We start from the raw sequence: 18667 nt of genomic DNA, 5'->3' as shown, positions 1-18667 counted from the left end.
GTGTTTTACTGCAGATTCTAATTGCTCTGACAACCAACGAAACAGGCAAAATTTTCTATATCTTGGTGCGAAACCAAACAAATATGTTTTGGTCCAGTTGGCCAACGACTATGTCGTTGAGTTGGCCATTCTCGTTCCGCTCTGTGCGTGTCACGCCTGATAAGCGATTTGCAAACACAAAATGGACTCAAGTGGTCAAGCCATATAGGATCGAAATAAGAACAACTTCAACGTCGGGATAAAGCACAGTTCGGAATAAGACCAAAATACGACCAATACCTTTTAGTCGTAAAACAGTCAACATCGGCCAAAAATCCGTCAGAATAAGACCTAAATGGCCAGAATCAGAGGCCTATAAACATTTTACCTTACCCCAACGCCCAACTCCTGATTGCATTTCACTGCCTTCCCGCCAGAGATCTTTGGCGTGGAATGCTTGCCAAAAATCACGCAAGTGACGTCATTTGGCGTGGAATATAGCCAAACTAGTAAAATTACTCAAAAAATTGTCGTTTTGGGCGTATATATTGTTCTATTTTGGCGTAGGATTTCAACGGAAAAAATTTTTAACGTAAATCTTTGGCGGCCACAAATTATGGAAGGCAGTCAGGCCCCAACCCCACTGGCACTGCTAAGTACATTTTAACCCTAACCCATTTTCTATACTCACCCAGCACTCACCACTAACCCGAAACCCAACAATCAAGTACGAAAACTGCAGCATCCAAACGTTGACACCAAAACGGCCGATGCCAGACGAATGGCCTCTGATCGTACCATACCCTTTCCCTATACAGTTTCAGGTGTTATTTTGACCATTAAGGATTTATTCTGACGAGTTTAGGACTTATTCCGACAGGTTTAGGTCCTATTCAGACTGTTTACATCTTATTCTGTTGTAGATATTATTGCATATTTTTACTTTATTATGTTGTTGGTCTTAATACTATGGTATTTTAGATTTTTCAGCTTTATGTATTGTTGCTTTGTAGGTTTTATTGTGTGTTTCCCACAAAACTAGCTGCTATTGTTAATATTTTTGCAATTTTAACGTAAACTTGAAATAAACCTATTTAATTTAATCAGGACAATAAAAGTCTATAGAATCCTGCTACTTCAGGAGCCCCATGATATCTCGCGGGTGCAAGGCTGAAAAGACTGGGTGCACTTTATGACTTTTTGATGCACTCTGTATTGCATGCACTGCACTGTGAACGTTTGCCGATGCGATAAATAAGGGTGCACAAGTTTTTTTTGTTTGAAAAAAAAACTCGCTAGTCCACTTGCCATACTTTCTACAGTGGGCCATTACAAACATTTAAGAATGATTTTTCTGATTATATATTTCATTCATATTTTATGCTAGTACCCTACCGAAATATTGAGCAATGTTTAAATAAATCTAAAATGTGGGTCAATCAGTACTGTGGCAGTGGCACTAAAATATCTCTAGCTCACTAAATCTAAAAATCACAAACCTGTATTTTTATTTGGATGAAATTCTATTCAGTTTTTTAACTTTCTCCTAATGTTGTCAGCTATAGGATTGATAAATAAAAAAACAATTTACATATGTTAAAAAATTGAGATATGTCTAATTGTGCTTTGACTCCCATTTTGCAGCTTTCTGGAGTAAAATCTGTGTTGCAGAAATCAGCTGAAGGTGATTAACTTTTTATTCACTATCCTTAATGTTTTGGTAAAACTTGATTTGCTAAACAACATTTTAACTGCAGCAATGCTAATAGTAATAACAACTTGTAACGGAAGTTGTTTTAAATAGAAACTGTTTTATTAGTGATCAATTAAAAATGTTACTTTCATTTAGAGAGTGATTATTTTGGGGAGAACTACACTACAGATAACATTGTTGAAGATAATAATGAAGATCAGGTAGTTATGCTTGTTAGTTATAGCTGTAAATAATCTGAAATGTAATTACAATTAATGTATCACCCTTTGTGGTGTTAAGATGCAAATTTATGGGTTGTGTATAAACCTTTTAAAAAGTATGTTAAATTGCCAATGTAGCAACATTGTTTTTATTTGAGATGGGTGCAAATGACAGGCTCATACTTTGATTTTTTTTGTATTAAAACTTTGCTATTATGTTTCTTTTAATAACTTCTCCACCTAAATTTATCTGATTTTTTTGATTACAAAACAATTTAATTGTAATGCAGACACCACCACTCCACCAGGAGATAAATTGAAAAAAGTTACTGATAGAAAATTGTTACATAGTATAGAAAATTGTTACATAGCCATTTATATATTTGAAATTTATCTTCATTGGACAACTTTGGTTGAAACGTGCCTATTAGTGGATTTATCACAGACTGGATATTTGCAATAGTTTATATAAAGGTTCTTTTTTGTATGAAGTCTCACATGTTAAATTATTTTACCTTTAAAAAAAGTGTTAAACAGCAAATACACCTAAGTTGGGATAAATACTTTTTTACAAAGTTTTATTGAGCGTATGCTATGAGAAAAAGTAGTTTAACATTTAGTTGAATACAGCACTATATTTTATTTTGATCAGAAAACTTTTTAAACTTATGTTGCAGAACAAAGTGTTTATGTCGGATTGGCTGCAAAGTTGCTGTATCTCAGTTTCACCAATGCTTGATTTTGTGTGCATAGCAAGAGGGCCAAATGCATCCTTTTTCCAAGGTTTTAATATAAATCCAAACAATCTGTACTGAGTAGTGTTCTAAATATATAATAATTAATTAAATGATTTTGTAACGAATTAATTTTTTTTGTTTTTATTTACTTAAAGGGGATCCAAAAGAAGATGGACCCATTGAAGCTTTCAAACAGACATGGGAGGGTTCATTGTGTGCTAAAAGGTTTGCTGCCTAATGATTACCATATGTATGTTGTAGAAAATTTGAATGTTTAACACGTTCGCTACGATCCCAAATTTTCGTTGTTTTCTTGTTTTGCGATTACCTTTAGCTTTCTGTACCGCTAGCTGCCGCCAGAGCTTTCCCGCCAAATTTTGTCAACATGTTTTTTTCGTTTTAAGGAGTTCTTTCAGACAGTTTAATCGTTTGTACACGGTGGGTCAAATCGCATTAAACACAAAGTATATTGTAGCCAGTGCGATTTGACCCACCGGTGGTTGCATAATTTTAGCCAACTTATAGAGTAAAGCTTAGCTACTTGCTTGTGTGATCGATCGTAGGTAATATATGTTAGTAGTTTCTGCTTCAATTGTTGCAAAATGAATCCTGCATTTTTATGCGGTTGCGGTTGTCGTATATTTTGTCAGGGGGTATTTTTCAGGGCCTTATTTTCATGGGTGGTTCAATAATTGGGTCATTATAAATAGGGTTATTATTTACCAGGTTTATTTTTGTGAAATTATATATTACACTTTGGTTTATTTGTTTTACGGTTTTCAATATTTTAAAAATTTATTTTTTTATACCCCCTTCATAAAAATGCACCCCCAACCATTATGCCCAAACCACAAAAATCTACAAACTTCTTTAAGTGCAGCCAACAGTTGTCTTATAAATCAACTTTTTGTATTAATTTGCCGTAAAACCACCCGATTGTTGGGTTGTTCACCCCTGAAAAACAAAAACAAGGAATACGTAGTACTATTTTTATAATTTACCAGCCATTTGGTTCACATCAATAGCATATTGACGAACATTACAAACAGGAGATATATTGCTAGTACTGTCGCTGGATAGGTGTAGAGAGCTACAAATAACTTAGCATCACACTATTTTATAGCGAAAAAATAGAACCCGCTTATAATTTTAAACCAATAAACCCAATTAACATAATAAACATAAATTTTAAAGAAGAAAACCTGATATGTAAATTTTTGAAGTTAAACTTTATGAGTACCAGATTATAAGCCCTTAAATCTGTTTGAGGCGCAATTAACATCACATCGCCGTGAATGTGAAAAAAACAGTAATTTTTTTGTACGACCCACCGGTGGGTCACATTGCAGTAGCCAAATTTTATGCATGACCCACTGGTGGGTCGCATCGCAGTGAACATGTTAAAAACCTTAACAAGTGCTTTATATTGATATGAGCCCTTACTAAAAAAACAACAATTTAAATCTATTAATTGTATGACTTTTTCTAGTGACACTATTTCCAATGTCTTGTGTTTGCCTCTTGTTTCAAACAAACACTCATCGATTGGTCATCCGGATTGGACTTGCATTGTGGTTGGTTTTTCTACAGGGGTCGTAAGCTTTTATACTGAGGTAAGAGCAGCAATTTGAAAACACGTTATTTAACTTTATGTTATATTTTTAGTATTTGTCAAAGTTCCTTTTACTGCATATCATAGAATTAATCAGGTTTATTTGTACCTGTTAATTGCTCTTATTTTTAAGTTGTTTTTCTTGTCTTTCGAAAAGGGTGGAATACAACTAATGTCACAAAAATTTCACCAGTCGGCTGTAGTTGATATCAAATGTCAAACTGGTGATCATCGCCAATTTGAAATCAAAAAGCTTTTTAACCCGAAAAATGAACTTACCATACTTTACGAAGACGCTCTTGTTGTTATCGATGGAAATATCCTGTTTCATAATTTAAGAACCTGCAGAACTCAACAAGCTTTGGGTAAGTTATGCCTTTTTATCACTTTGAACCATAGACACCTTAAATAGAAGGACTGGTATCTTCTATGCTCGGTATCTGAAACTTGGGTCCCAAGTTGTAACTTGGGTCCCACCATAGTTTGTGTCAAATACATGGTAGAACCTTCATTCTGGTGACTCTTTGGGGGGTTTTGAAGGGCGAGGAATTATTTTTTCATACTTTTAACCTTCTATGAGGTCATCTGAAGGTCATTTAAAGGTCAAATCACATAAAAATAGCGCAAAATCACTCAAAATATTGCATATTTTCTCCTTTAAACAACTGAAACACACAGTATGTTACCCTGTGACTGAATTAAAATTTATACATGGACAGTTTAGCCTTGATAGTTCAACAGAAATATATCTTAGACGAACAACTTCATTAATTATGAAATAACACAATTGAAAGTTAATTTTTCTACAATATATATTTAACATTTTTAGGTAAAAATTGCTAGAACAATGTTATTTCAAGGAACTCAGCATAATGAAATTTGTAGAAATGAGTAATCAAACTACTTGTTAGCATTCTAAAGATACTTGTTCAGTTTTTAGTAGAGGGTTTTTCTTTTCTTCTTAAACAGCCGAGTTGTCTTTCTTTGTCACTGTTGTCAAGCACAAATGCTTTTAAAAGAATGTTTGATAAAGTAAGACATTCTCCTTGAATTATAACCATTGGAATATCGATAAGAAGCAAGGCATGGCGATGAGCTCGGCAGCAATGCAAGTTACTCTTACTAAACAGTTTATAGGCTGAGTGTACGAAATGTACTGTTCAGAGTAGAGGTACAGTTAGTCCACCTCTATTTAAGTTTGTGAGAAACTCCAAATTAATCCGATGGTCGTCGTCATTTTCAGTTTCGATATGCAAGATATTAGCTCGATATTTATGTTCCAAATATCCAGCTATAAAAATACATTTATGTTTGACACTGTCATTAGATTGCACTAGGTCTTCAATGTCAGCAATGGTGATGTAAAATTGGTCATCATCAATGCAAATGTTAGAGGTGCAAGGCGCATCATGAGACTCGCACGGAGTTTACTCATATTTGAAAAACGCATGGAGGTTTTTGGTTTTTGCAGCTGTCTTGATATCTACAATTTCACCATAGAAATTACTTCCATTGCGTTGTCTAGCTTGACCAAAGAACTTTTCAAGGGCCTCACCAGCAAACACACCAGGTAGAACGTAGATGAAGATGTGTTGAGTCAGTAGCAACTCTGCGGCCTCGACGGCTTTTGTAGACAGTACAAATGCTTCTGCAGTTTGATTGGTAAGCTTCTGCGTCCGACACCGACCACCTGACCATGCATGAGAGGCTATAATGTCACAAGTTTCATTAAGTTTCTTGAAACTAGTGCAGTTCTTGGTCCATGGTTAACCACAGTCATCACGCATGTTAATACTGGAATATCGACCTTTCACATTCATCATTTGAAACCAATCAGTGATAAATTTGACAAAAATGATGGTGCCCTAGTTAATGCCAAGTTTATCCTTTAGAGTTGAAAGAGCAGCAACTGTCTTGTCATTGAATATCTGGCATACAAAAGGCGTGCTGTGTCTCTGCAAAGATTTTGGGTACACAGCTGTGTATGTGATCTTGGTAAGACGGGGGGGCTTCATTGTACAGTGCTTCTATGTGCAATATACGTATTTCCATTTGTTGTGAAAGAAAGTTCCTTAACATGCACCGTTATCAAGTTAATTCTTATATTTTTAAAAGAATAAACATAGTCAAAAACGAGGAAAGCATAAGAATTTATAGCGTCAATGAAGACTGTACCAGGGCCATGTAATTTACCATTACCTGCAACATTTGAATTACAATTATCACCTATAGAAAAAATGATACTACCACTTTCCGCTACTAGAGCTTCCATGATTTTCTTGAGTTGATCTGAATTAAGTTTTTTATCAGGGTCGTACCAGAAAATTAAAAAGGGGGGTCCCAAATTTTCAATTTAGGGAATTCCCCTATCTTCCGTCTGACGTTCATGAATAATGATGTCATATAACAGTGACAGTATGACGTCATAGAATGGTGGTTGCAAGACCTCACAAAAAACTAATCAGAAACAGCCAAAGAACAACCAGCAAAAACGAACCTTTAGACGCAAAGCGAACACGTGCGGCAAGTGCCCCCCCTGACCCTCCCCCGTGCGGGCGCCCATGTTTAACAGCATAATGCGAGTAGTCTGTTCATGTTATTCGCCACGTTCAGATGAGATAATAACATAAAATATTGGGTTCATATCTATTTAAGTTGTCTATGATTGGGACCCAAGTTTCGTAACCCGAGAGTGCGAGTTACTAGTCCTTCTATTTAAGGTGTCTATGCTTTGAACACAAGAAAAAAATAACTAATCACACTTTGTCTCACAAATATTTTGGTTGGGAAGATAAAGTGGGGTTGTTCAATTTCTTGCAATGAGAACATGCATATATGCGAGCTGGCAAGTGCAAAATCCAAACCCTAATTTTGTTTTACTTTGAGCAACTTTTTTTTCTTTTATGATTTTTGTATAATTATTTTTTTACAAAACATTAGAATATGTACTCAATTAGAAAGCTATGTAATTTTGAGTCTAACTCTAAGATATTGTTCGGATATTCTGCATTTTAAATGAAAGAAGTTTTTGACATTATAAATTTAAATCATGTTTTAGTGGCTGCGGGAAGAATGCTTGGCTCAGCCCTTCCCACTGTGACATTCAAGAAACTTAAATGCATTGGCCATGAGAAGATGTCATGTCATTCAAGTCCCTGTGTAATGGATATGAGTGCATATGATGAACTACAAACTGCTTGTGTAGTAGGAGGCTACAATGCTGATGTATCATTTGTGCCATCCTCCATATACCAACTTGTGGCCTGTGGAACAGCTCCCTTTATTGGGTTTTATCATTCAACTGAGGTATGTTGCTTAGCACTTATTTCATACATTTTACTCAGTAGTTTAAACTTTTCATAATATACTAAAAACATATTTTCACATCTGTTATTTAGGTTGCACATGTATTTAGTTTTGTTACCTTACATTTATTGAAAGTTAAGGTTGTATGTTTTTCCATTTTTGGTATATATAAATAACACCAACACCAAATTGTGCTTTGATGTGATTGTAGATTATGTTATTTTTGTTATTCTTCAAGGAAACCATTCTTTGCAAATTAACTGTTTTTATCAGTGTTTAAATGACTTTCAATGATAAAATAAATTCGGTTACTGTTTTTAAATGTCTTGCCTTGCCTGAAGTCTTATAGGCTAAATGGCTTGACTTGAATGACTCAAGTCATTTGGATTAATGACATGTCTTGGAATTATGTAATTTTGGTAAATAACTTACATTATTCCTAATTGTTTTAATTGAATTTTTTGTAATAATAGTATTTACTTTTATCTTTTAAGGTTAAAAAGAGCTTCTTGCTCTTTTTTTAGTTTTTGGTGTTTGCTACATAGAATATTTACTAATATTTATAGTTTCATATTTATTTTTGATGTACATGAATTGACTTGAGATTGAACTGCCATGAAAATGACTTGGTTTGGACTTTACTTGACTTGGGTTATTAATAATGACATAAACTGGTACTTGACTTGGTAACTTTTGAAAATCACTTGACCTGGACTCAAGACATTTTACTGGTTTTTATTTCATACAATGTGCATTTTCGCTCACCATGTGGCTTTTTGAATATAAAACGATGTTTTGGATGTTAGGTTTAAAAGAGTTTTTCTTGGCAGATAACTTCAGATTTTGCTCTTGGTCAAGTAGCTTCAGCTGTTGCTAACAAACTAAAGACAGCTTTAAGCTCTGCAGCAAGCGGATGGCTCAATTGGTCACAAAAAACTGAGGATGTTCAAACGCCAACAGAACCAAAGGTTTCCAAATAAATTTTAAGTTTTTCAAGATTTATTTATGTAACATTTTGCTAGTCGACCTTTGAATTTGTGTTGATCATTTTATTCCAACAACTTGTTTCTTCATTTTCACCAACAACTTTAAAATCATATGATTGTTTTATTGAACAAAAATGTTTTAGTATTTAAACAACATTTTTAGTATTTGTGAATCCCTTCTTTATGATTTAAGCATAGTAATCAGGCAAGAATTATTACGGTTACTTAACAATTAAATATTTTTATATTTTTATTAAGATTGAGCCAGGTATACCTGTGGAAATTAAGTTTGGTTTACCAGATCTGCAGAGATATGGAACCTCAATTGTCTTGGCTCCTTACTCAAAATGTCTGGCTGCAGTGACGGACAGTTTTGGAAGAGTTGTACTGCTTGATGTTGCCAAAGGATATGTGCTTAGAATGTGGAAAGGTAATGTAAGGCTTCTTATCTGATTTGACCCTGACCAGTTTAAAAAGTAGCATTTTATATGTGTTTTTAAGAAAAATATATTTCCTACTACTACTAAAATAGTGAAAATTTGTTTATTTAAATTAAGAGAATAGTGCCTTTTTCACGAGATATATTTTACTTTAAATGGTGTAAAATTATTACTTTGATTACCACAAAAAAGTCTAATGGATATTTTCTCCAATTTAAGTCATTTTCTTCATTTACTAGCAAGGATGAGAAGATATCTTGTTTTATTTAGTTTGTTATTGATGTACGTTATACTAGAAAGGCATTTTTGTGGATTAAAGCACATCGTCAATCGACATAATTGCATCAAACTAATATTCATATTATAACTTTTAGAAAAGGCTGAAGTTGCTTTCCTGGAAATCTGAAACTTATATTCTACTTATTTAAATTATATTGACCATACTGCCACACAGCCTAGCTAGTACTTTTTCTAAAAAACTTACTTCTAAATTTAGAGATTTTAAGTAAATTAGAGATGTAAAATATAGTACTTAATATTACTTCTTAAGTTATTAGCTGTTTAGGTTACAGAGATGCCCAAGTTGCCTTTATCAGGGTATTTGATGACACTGAAGACGGTCAGAGAACTGTTAACAAGAGTACATTGTTTCTTATTGTGTATGCACCAAGACGTGGCATTTTGGAGGTCTGGTCCTGTCTGTATGGGCCAAGGGTTGGTGCTTTTAACATCAGCAGGCGTTCAAGGTACATCTTTGTGACAATGACAGCTAACAATTAGACCGAACACAAGTAACGGTTGGCAACCCTGTCAATTGCCTGGTCAAATATGGTCAATTGACCACACTTTATTTAACCGGTCAAATACTCATATTGGATTCAAATTTTGTAAATTTTTTCAGGGCTGTTTTGTGATTTAAGTTTTTAATAATCTTGATTGTAACTTTTAAAGAATTCAAATATAAAATGGTATGGTTTACCTGATGCAAACACATGTCTGTGGTAATAACAAAGTGTTTTTAATAGCAAAGTAGATTTATTTTGTTTAGTTTAGAATAAATGCCCTATATGATGAATTGCGTTTGTCATAAAAGGAAACACTGGCTGTAGTATACCACAATCTCAGGCTACTTAGAAGTTAAGAGGAACCAAATCTCTTGTCTCCAGTGGACCCTGGTGATGATTTAGAAAATTCAGATAGTGACAAAAGTTGTGATGAGGAGTAAAGATATTTTTTTACTGATACATTTACTGGTTGTTAAATTTCGTTAATAAACTTCTTGGCTTAACTTGGTGGTTGTAGTAATGGTAAAAATTACTACAATACTGCTATAGTATTGCTTGCAAGATGTACATGGTTTTACAAAATTCTTATTGATAGTCAAAAAATAATTGTTTTTGTTTTACAAACCATTGTACTGGAGCCAAAACCTATATATATTTATTTAAAGTTAAAATCAAGATTTATTTTTAACTTCAATTGCATTTTGATAGTGTGTATAGTATTTGACCAATATTTGACCTATTTGACCGGTCAATTGACGAGATTTTATTTGACTGGTCAAATGCCCAACCCTAGTTCAAAATGCTACCTACTTCTGTATGGGCTTTAATATTCTTACTATGTATTGCTAATTGCTTTCTCAAAAATTTTTCAACTGTATTTTTATCCCATATTTTCTTAGATTACTAAGTATTGGTTATGGAATGTTGAGTGCTGGAGAAATGTCAACATCCAGCTCTTCCAAGACTCTCTCTTGCTGTTTATTAAACGAAGATGGGGAAATAAACAACATTCATATTCCATTCCATCTTGCATTAAGGTTTGTTCCATGTTAGTCTAAAAATATTCAGAGTAATATGCCAAAGGAAAGAGCTCATAGCATGATTGCTTGTAATATTTTAAACAAAGATTTTGTTTAGCGATTAGAAAAATTTAATTACAATTTTGTTTTATGCAGTGATTCTAAAAGCAACAGAGCTCGCCACATTCATCTGCTAAAGAAAATTTCGAAGCTTTTACAAGAGAAACCTTGCAGTGCGTAAATATTGAAACAAAGCGCAATTTGTAACTCTGCATACAAGCAACCAATAAATGAAGGAAAAAATTGATCACTTAACAGTTCTTATATTTTTTCAGTTTTTCTATATCTTTACTCCTGTTACCTGGTTGTTAACACAAAGTGTCATCAGTATTCCTGTTTATTTCTTGCAGATATTCCTGAAATCATTAAACTTCATCTTAAAATGGATCTATGCACATTTCAAAAGCAGGCGTTTGAAAAAATTATGTTGATTGAATCAATTGACAGTGACACTTTATTGGACTGCCTGGAGAAAATGATGCTTCCATTACAATCCAAGGGTAAGAATATCAAACAGTTACTTGATTTTTGACACGTATTTTAATGGAGAGCACTGTTTTATATAGAAAAAAGCAAAGAGGATGCTTTGTTTTATGACTTTCTTTTATATGTTCAATCAGTTATTGTCTTATTTAAAAATGTTCAAACAATAAATGCTGACAAACAACAAGATATGTCTATGGAGGTATGATTTCACTATTTTCTGATGCAAACGTCCTTGATAATTTTCCTAATACTCATTTTATGTCTGATTTAGGACCATAGTTCTGAACCAGTGTCGGATGATATTTTTACACAGTCTCTTTGGAAAACAATTGAACAAAAACAAGACTTGATTGGCAAATATAATGCTTTTGTGGTAAAACATTGCTCACCTATCCAGGTATTTGCTTGGATTATAATTTGATCTTACTGTTTCTATGTATTAATTTATTTCTAAAATATAAAAGTAAAGTAGTTTATATTAGTCTTTTATTTTATTTTAGGAAGAAGGTGGGATGACAATTTCCCAAATGCTAAAGATGTTTTTAAGCAAAGACCAAAACACAGACAACGAAAAAGGGATTTGGCATTCAAGTTTTGCAAACAAACTAGGTAATACTGCCTTTTGTATTTCTCAAGAACAGTGTTATACTTTATAAAGTGATAAAATAATACATCACACAATGTCTTAAGCTGTATAGTAAGCCAACAATTTTGAATCTCAAAGTGGCAATTTCAGGTTACAATAGTATTTAATGTAAATAATTGTTTTTTTACCATTAAATGAAACATTGTGGATTAGTACAGGTCTTTATTGTAGTTGAATGGTTTGACATGGTCTTTATTTTCCTCATTTGATTTCCTATGATTTAGGTTAGAAATGTAGTATATTTACTAATTGAAGAAAAAAATATTTAGCAACTTAAAAAGGCATTTTGCCAATGTTTTCATAATGTTGTTTTATTTTAGGCAAACTTTTATTCTCCCAATCGATTGTTGGTAATGTGGATCCAGCTCTTGTTATTTCAAACTTAAAGGAATATGGGCACATATCTGAAGAAGAATGGGTGCTTTTACTGTTTAATTATTTCATAAGGAATGAAAATCTGTTCATTGCCAGTAAGTTACAAATGTTCAATTAAATCAACTGTAAAAATTTTAAAACTTTGAAAACCACATGTTTTACATGAGAGCCAGATTATTGTTGGCCATTGTGTGCTATTCAAATAGTTGCTTAAACTAGTGAGACAGTATAAGCATTTACTGGTATTTAAATACTAATCTTTTAAAATATTTATAGAGTTTGAATAGCAGCTAACATGCAACCACTCATAATTTACATAGAATAGAACACCTAACTAAAATGCATAGTTTTGCCTTGCATAATTTTACTTTTTAAAATAAAATTGGTTGTATTTATTAGTATTAAATGTTGGATGTAAACAACCAACCCCTTTTATTTTTATATTTCTGGTTGGTTTTGTCAATATTTAACTGTAGTATTTTTTTAACTAATTTCTATTTTTATTATTCAGGCCTGAAAGCCTCCACTGAAAACCTTTGTAAATTTGTATTGGCTTTTCAACAAGACTTTAAAAGAACCAGTGTATCATTTTGGCAAAACTGTTCTAAAATGTGTACTGAAACAAAAGAGTCAGTTGCTGGACTAATTGTTGCCCTTGTATGCAAATCATGTTTACAACAAGCTAATGTAAGTTATCCAACCAGTTATTTATTTAAAAGGTGCTATGAAGTACTTAAGGTTGGAAAAAACAAATACTAAAATAAATATATTTTTTTTAGAATTAAATATTTTTTTGGGATTAGGAATTTATAGGTCTGTTTAGAGTAAAAACAAATATTTTTAGTTTTTAAAATCCCTTTTTAATTAACAGGTCATTACCAATAAAAAAACAGATCCACCACAACAAACTGAAAGTCCAGAGAAAGGTGTGTAGCATAATTATATAAAATATTTTAATATTTTTTTGCTAATACTAGTTTCGTTTATTTTTTCATCAGTCTATGAAAAACACCTGGAAAATAAATGTTACAAATGTCTTGAGTTTAAACCTCACAGCAGGTTGTATTTTTTCTAGTGCGACCTTCTCTGCACTGCATTTTTTTTGGATCAAGTGTTTTTGGTAATATTCCAAAGGTAAAGACATTATGTATTTTGTTTTTAGAATGGGAATCTTTGTGTTTGGCAACTGATGCTTGGGTAACTTTAATTGATCAGTTAAGTGATTGCATTTCACTTAACACATTTCTCGCCATTGGATTTGACATTTCAGCGGATGTTGGAGAGAATTTGAATGAAGTACGCCTTTTTGCCATAGTGTTTTATTTAATTAATATGATGTTTTAAACTGTTATTGCCTTTGTTGCAGAGTCTGCAATGTGTAAGTGTCAATGAAATACTGACCAGTGGAAAAGGTATATTTAAAATATATATATATATATATTTGTAAATACTCAAGAAATGTCACCCACCTCTGAATATGCCCTCTTAACAAATTTTAGTTCACTTTGTAGTAAACATAATACTCTGGATAAATAATAAAAGTTAACTTTCCTGCAGGTTTTGTTCCTGAAATAGTTTCAAGGATGCTTGAGAAGGCCAATATTTCATGCCACACATTGTTTGGTAAAGATGCACAAGAATCGGATTTGCCTTCAGAAGTAACAAGTGACAATAAATTAATTCTTTATAGTAAGTGTTTCTAACAAGTGACAATAAATTAACTCTTTATTCAAGTGTTTCTGTGTGACATAACTGACACCTGAATTTGTAAAAAGCTTAAGTGTCTTTTTATGTATGTCACTTATCCACTGTATATAGTGCATACCACATAACTTTTTACGCAAACATTTACCGTTTTTTTAGGGTTTTGGAAAGGGGAAATTGAAAAACAATTTAGTTTTTGCCTTGATGCCAACACGCTACATGCCCACTGCTTGTGGGATCAAGCTGTTGCATGGAATAAAAATGTTGCTGTAAGATTATACAATATATATATATATGTTTTTTTTAAATTAATCACACCTTGAATAAGTTTTAGTAAAATTTCCGTAGTGGCATAATGAAGTCTGTAATGCTACAACAAATTTAGTACAGATGTGTAGCTGTAACCGGATGGACTATGCTTGCTTTACCTTATCACGTAGATGTGTCAGTTATTTGTTTTTTCATCACAGAAAATTTCCCATTTGGAAAAGCTCTGCACAGAACTAAACTGCATAAAATGTGACCCACATTTAAAGCATGGTTTGGCCCTTATGGCGTGGAAGACTTTTGTGGTGAACAGGTTTTCTGCTATGGCAAGTTTGCTCGATAAAGTGGGAAAACCACCGAAGGATCGACTCTGCATGAAGGTGCGAATGTTTTTCCGATTTCCATCTGTTTATATTTGGTACCAATTAAAAATATGGGAAAAATGGTTAGCATCATCAACATCTAACCGTTGTTTTTTTACTTTTACACCTATAATACAGAAACGATTTGTCTACCTCTGAAAAAATCTAGTTTATAAAGTTATATGTCTTTACGATTTCCATTTGTATGTTTTTCTGTTAAAAAAACTTTTTACTTGTTAATAGGACATTGGTATCCACGACTGTGATTTGCAATCTTTTTGTCAATACTGTACAACAATTCTTGGTGTTATGGCAGAATCCGACTTTGACCAATTTCCGAAACACAATTTAAGTATGAATTTATTTTCTTTGTTTTTCCCCAGTTATAACTAACTGTTTTAAGTTTCTGTAGTACGATGTGTTTTGAATGATTATATCACACATTAAAAACTAGTTGGTCAGTGCATGGATTTTTTGTCCTTGTTTTAGCAGTTTTTTACAGGTTTTCTGTGGATATTTTATTATTAAACTTATTTCCTATCATGTATTGTATAACCAGTACCCAAACCTAACCTAACTTTTGCTTTAAGATTATCAATATTATAGAAATAGTTGTGACTCTGCGTTATAACTGATGATTGATATTTCAACCGTATAGACGGCGTTCGCTAACCTTAAACACGCTTAAATAGGTATAAAGTTCGTATCTAACGCGGAGTCCCTTAATTAAAGGTCTATCTTTTTCTAAAAATATCTAATTTTACAAGTGTGGGGTTCTACTAGCGGACTAAGTCGACGAAATTATTCGTCACCAACCTTGTACCCCGCAACCTCGTAAAAAACAAACTCGCAACCTCCTAAATTTATGTTTCTATTTTAGACAGCGGTGACAGACACGGCATTTTGGGTTCGACTGAATCTTGGGGCGGCATCACCGGGAAGGAATCGATCGTCCATATCGCGAAGCTCCAACCCGCTTCCAATTTCAATTCAGCCCAACACCTTATTCATCTTTCGATGTAGGATTATAAAAGTATAATGTATATAATTGATAAAAAAAAACATATTTCATATTTCACCGGTAATTATGACTGCCTAGCCCTAGAGATACATTGTGACAACGTGGTTAACTGCATTGATGAAAGGCTTATCCACACTGTACCTAGTGTATCTGGAATTAAAAATTTAGTCGTACAATTTTTAAGAAGTTCTGTGGAAGCCGCTAACTAGTCATTACATTCTAGTGCTATAGACGTTAGTAATTTTGCGGCCAAATTGCTTATTTCGCCACGTTGAACAAAAAATACATATTTCGCAACATTGAACAAAAAATACATATTTCGCAACATTGAACAAAAAATACTTATTTTCGCCACGTTGAAATAAAGTATATCCCATATCTGTATTCAAATCTTCAGTTTTAAAGTTCACTCGACCTAAAACTTATTAAATTAAGTTCTATTAATTGTGCGTTTAATTTGTTGAATATAAAGTTAACGTTGAAAGTGTGAAAACTTTAAATTAAAATACCTCCTGAAAAATCTAAAAATACTGAGCTGTGCATATTGGGAGAGCAAATCGCATGATTATACTATTGCGGCCAGGCATTGTATCAATTTTAAAATTGAATTTTCTGGCAAGAACAGGCTTGCCAAGAACCGGAAGAACAATTTTATAATTGAATAGAGCACATGTTTCTCCTGTTGGTTATGTTCTAATCTGCAAGCAGCAGCAATGTTTACCTGTGAAAAAATAAAGCTCCTATTCAAAAAAATTTTTCAAAATTCGCATTAATTTTCTTTTTTCGTCCACCGCCAGTTTTATGCACGGGATCACCAGGTTCCAGCTGCGCGGAATCAAGCCCCTGACGCACCTGTTCGACGCCAACGTGAAAAGCTGGCTGTTCGTGGACAACACGGCTCAGTCGCACCGCAGCCCCGCCTCGCTCAAGACTCACGTGCTGAAGGCAAGGATGGAAGTAAGTGTTCACACGACTGATATCTGTGAAAAGAGCACAACCAAATTGTTGGACGACCAATATGCTTGATAAATCCTGTTCGTTTTGACCAATTTTCGTATTTTTTTATTCCTGAATTTTTCGACCTTTTTTATAATTTTATATTTTTTCCTTTGGCTTCTTATACTTTCTTTCTACTTTTGACAGTGATAAACTGAATAAAAAAAAATTTTAAACGCAAATATCGTCAATCTTGTTCTCCAACCTGGAACACATGTGTTTAAGTAATGCGTACCCAAAGGTTTTGCTTTTCATTATTTATATGTCCAAATATATGTCGAATTCACCCTGAACAAGGCTACTTCAGTAGGTTGCCGAAACGTTGGTTAACAATTACAATTATCGGAGGAGCTGCTTTTGATTAAAAATGTACCTGGTTAATATATTTATATGTCGAAAGTTAGACGAAAACACAGCGCTGGAAAACTTTGATCAATTTTCGGAAATTAGCTTGGCCTTCAAAGAAGCAAGTTTTAAGTAAAACAACCAATACTATTTGGCCATCGAACGAAAAAGTATAAGTTTCTTTGTTGACAAGCAAATTAAGTATTTTCGATCGATGTTAATATCGCGAATTATCTTCATATTTTGTACCCAGTTCTTCAGCAAGGCGATCGCTTCGGCCATCCGCCTTTCCGATGTTGCTGCGGCAGTTTGTTGGATGGAAACCTGCGACCAAATGGCTGCCAGCATGCAGATCGACAACGTTTCGGTACCTATCTATGTGTCATTTAAACCTTACGATTCTTCTGAAAGCGATTTTGTTCCCCTTTCTGTTGCTGTATTTTCAATCATTTGTTTGGTACAATTTCTCAACTCAATTGGCCCTTAACAAAAAAGAATAGTTACTTTGTAGTAAACTATAGATGAAATACCCGGCTTTGCCTAGTTTAAATATATTTGATAAAATAAACTGATGGAGGGACTAATGTATAGTCGTACCGATTATGTAAATTAAAGCGCGATAATTTGCAAATTAACTTGAATTTTGTGTGGTTAAACAAAAGGAAACTGTCTATCTTGCTGTGGGCTATTCATCCCTATCGAATATTACGTTATTTTCGGGTAGGTTTAATAAAGAGGCGGTAACGTATATGGCGTCCAAGGTTTATCGCCGTTAAAATTGCACTACATGGTAATACACGTTCGATAAATGAAAATTTAACATAATACCGGAGTGTATTAGCCAAAGCCACGTAATACAAGCCTATATATTTAAACGTGACGAAAATATGAAATTATCTTGAAAAGCCATCACTAACAAACTAATCCGCAAATTTACTGATTATAATCTTAATAAATTCACACTGTTTTGAAAACACTAAGCATAAAAGTCTTAACTTCGCAAAGGCGATAACTTTAATTTAATTTTTACCGTCACGCAAAAACTGCGTCCAACGTTAGACAAACCCGTTACCGTTTGAAATTAAAAATGGATACTGCTCAAACGACAATAAACGCGATATCTTGCGAACTCTGCCTTAATTCCACCTTGTATGACGGCATTTTTGTTTTGCAGGTTCGAGTTTATTTTATCGAACAACTTCTTCTTCACGGGATGGACCAAGAAGCATTCAGAGTAAGTAATTCCGTAATCTATACTATAGAAGCAAAGCCAACGAACATATTAGATATAATGTTGCTTGTGTCTTTATTAAAGGCCGCCAAGCTCCTTTCCGACACATCAACGCTGGGCGAAAAGTTGTTGGAAATCGGAGGAAAACGCTTGGCTCACCTGCTAACCTCAGTCGACGCCGAAAAACGCGTGATAATCCTGTCGCAGATTCCCCCGCAAGTCACCACCTGGATAAAGACGCAGGTAAAATAAACTCGTTTCGCGTTGTTTTTAAGCTCATGTTGTTGAACTGCTAAAGCTAGAAAGATCGACATCAGTATTTTGCGTGCAAGTAAAATTACTAAGACAGTGACAATATCCCGACTTTATGTTATCAAACAAACTTCTAAATTTGAG

At 33.6% G+C, this 18667-nt stretch overlaps 1 protein-coding gene and 1 pseudogene across 1 annotated transcript; one reads left to right on the top strand and one right to left on the bottom strand.

The window, feature by feature from the left end:
* Positions 1-1536: 1536 nt before the first annotated feature.
* Positions 1537-18278, top strand: LOC146164596 (rab3 GTPase-activating protein non-catalytic subunit-like). Its single transcript, XM_083380764.1, has 29 exons — positions 1537-1663; positions 1829-1893; positions 2571-2676; positions 2786-2855; positions 4120-4243; positions 4400-4607; positions 7301-7548; positions 8379-8516; positions 8793-8964; positions 9540-9720; positions 10659-10796; positions 10935-11011; positions 11189-11338; positions 11405-11523; positions 11596-11721; positions 11825-11933; positions 12291-12440; positions 12857-13032; positions 13217-13271; positions 13508-13641; positions 13712-13757; positions 13903-14034; positions 14209-14318; positions 14520-14696; positions 14922-15030; positions 15559-15697; positions 16497-16656; positions 17294-17421; positions 18215-18278. The coding sequence occupies exons 1-29, from the start codon at positions 1591-1593 to the stop codon at positions 18276-18278; spliced, it is 3684 nt and encodes a 1227-aa protein (XP_083236890.1). The 5' UTR covers positions 1537-1590.
* Positions 5172-6065, bottom strand: LOC146164597 (uncharacterized; annotated as a pseudogene).
* Positions 18279-18667: the final 389 nt, after the last annotated feature.

Source organism: Ascidiella aspersa, chromosome 2 (genome assembly GCF_963924565.1).
Source record: "Ascidiella aspersa chromosome 2, kaAscAspe10.2, whole genome shotgun sequence".
Classification (NCBI taxonomy): Eukaryota; Metazoa; Chordata; class Ascidiacea; order Phlebobranchia; family Ascidiidae; genus Ascidiella; species Ascidiella aspersa.
Note: the sequence above shows the minus strand (reverse complement) of the source record. Positions and strands in the feature narration are given on the sequence as shown.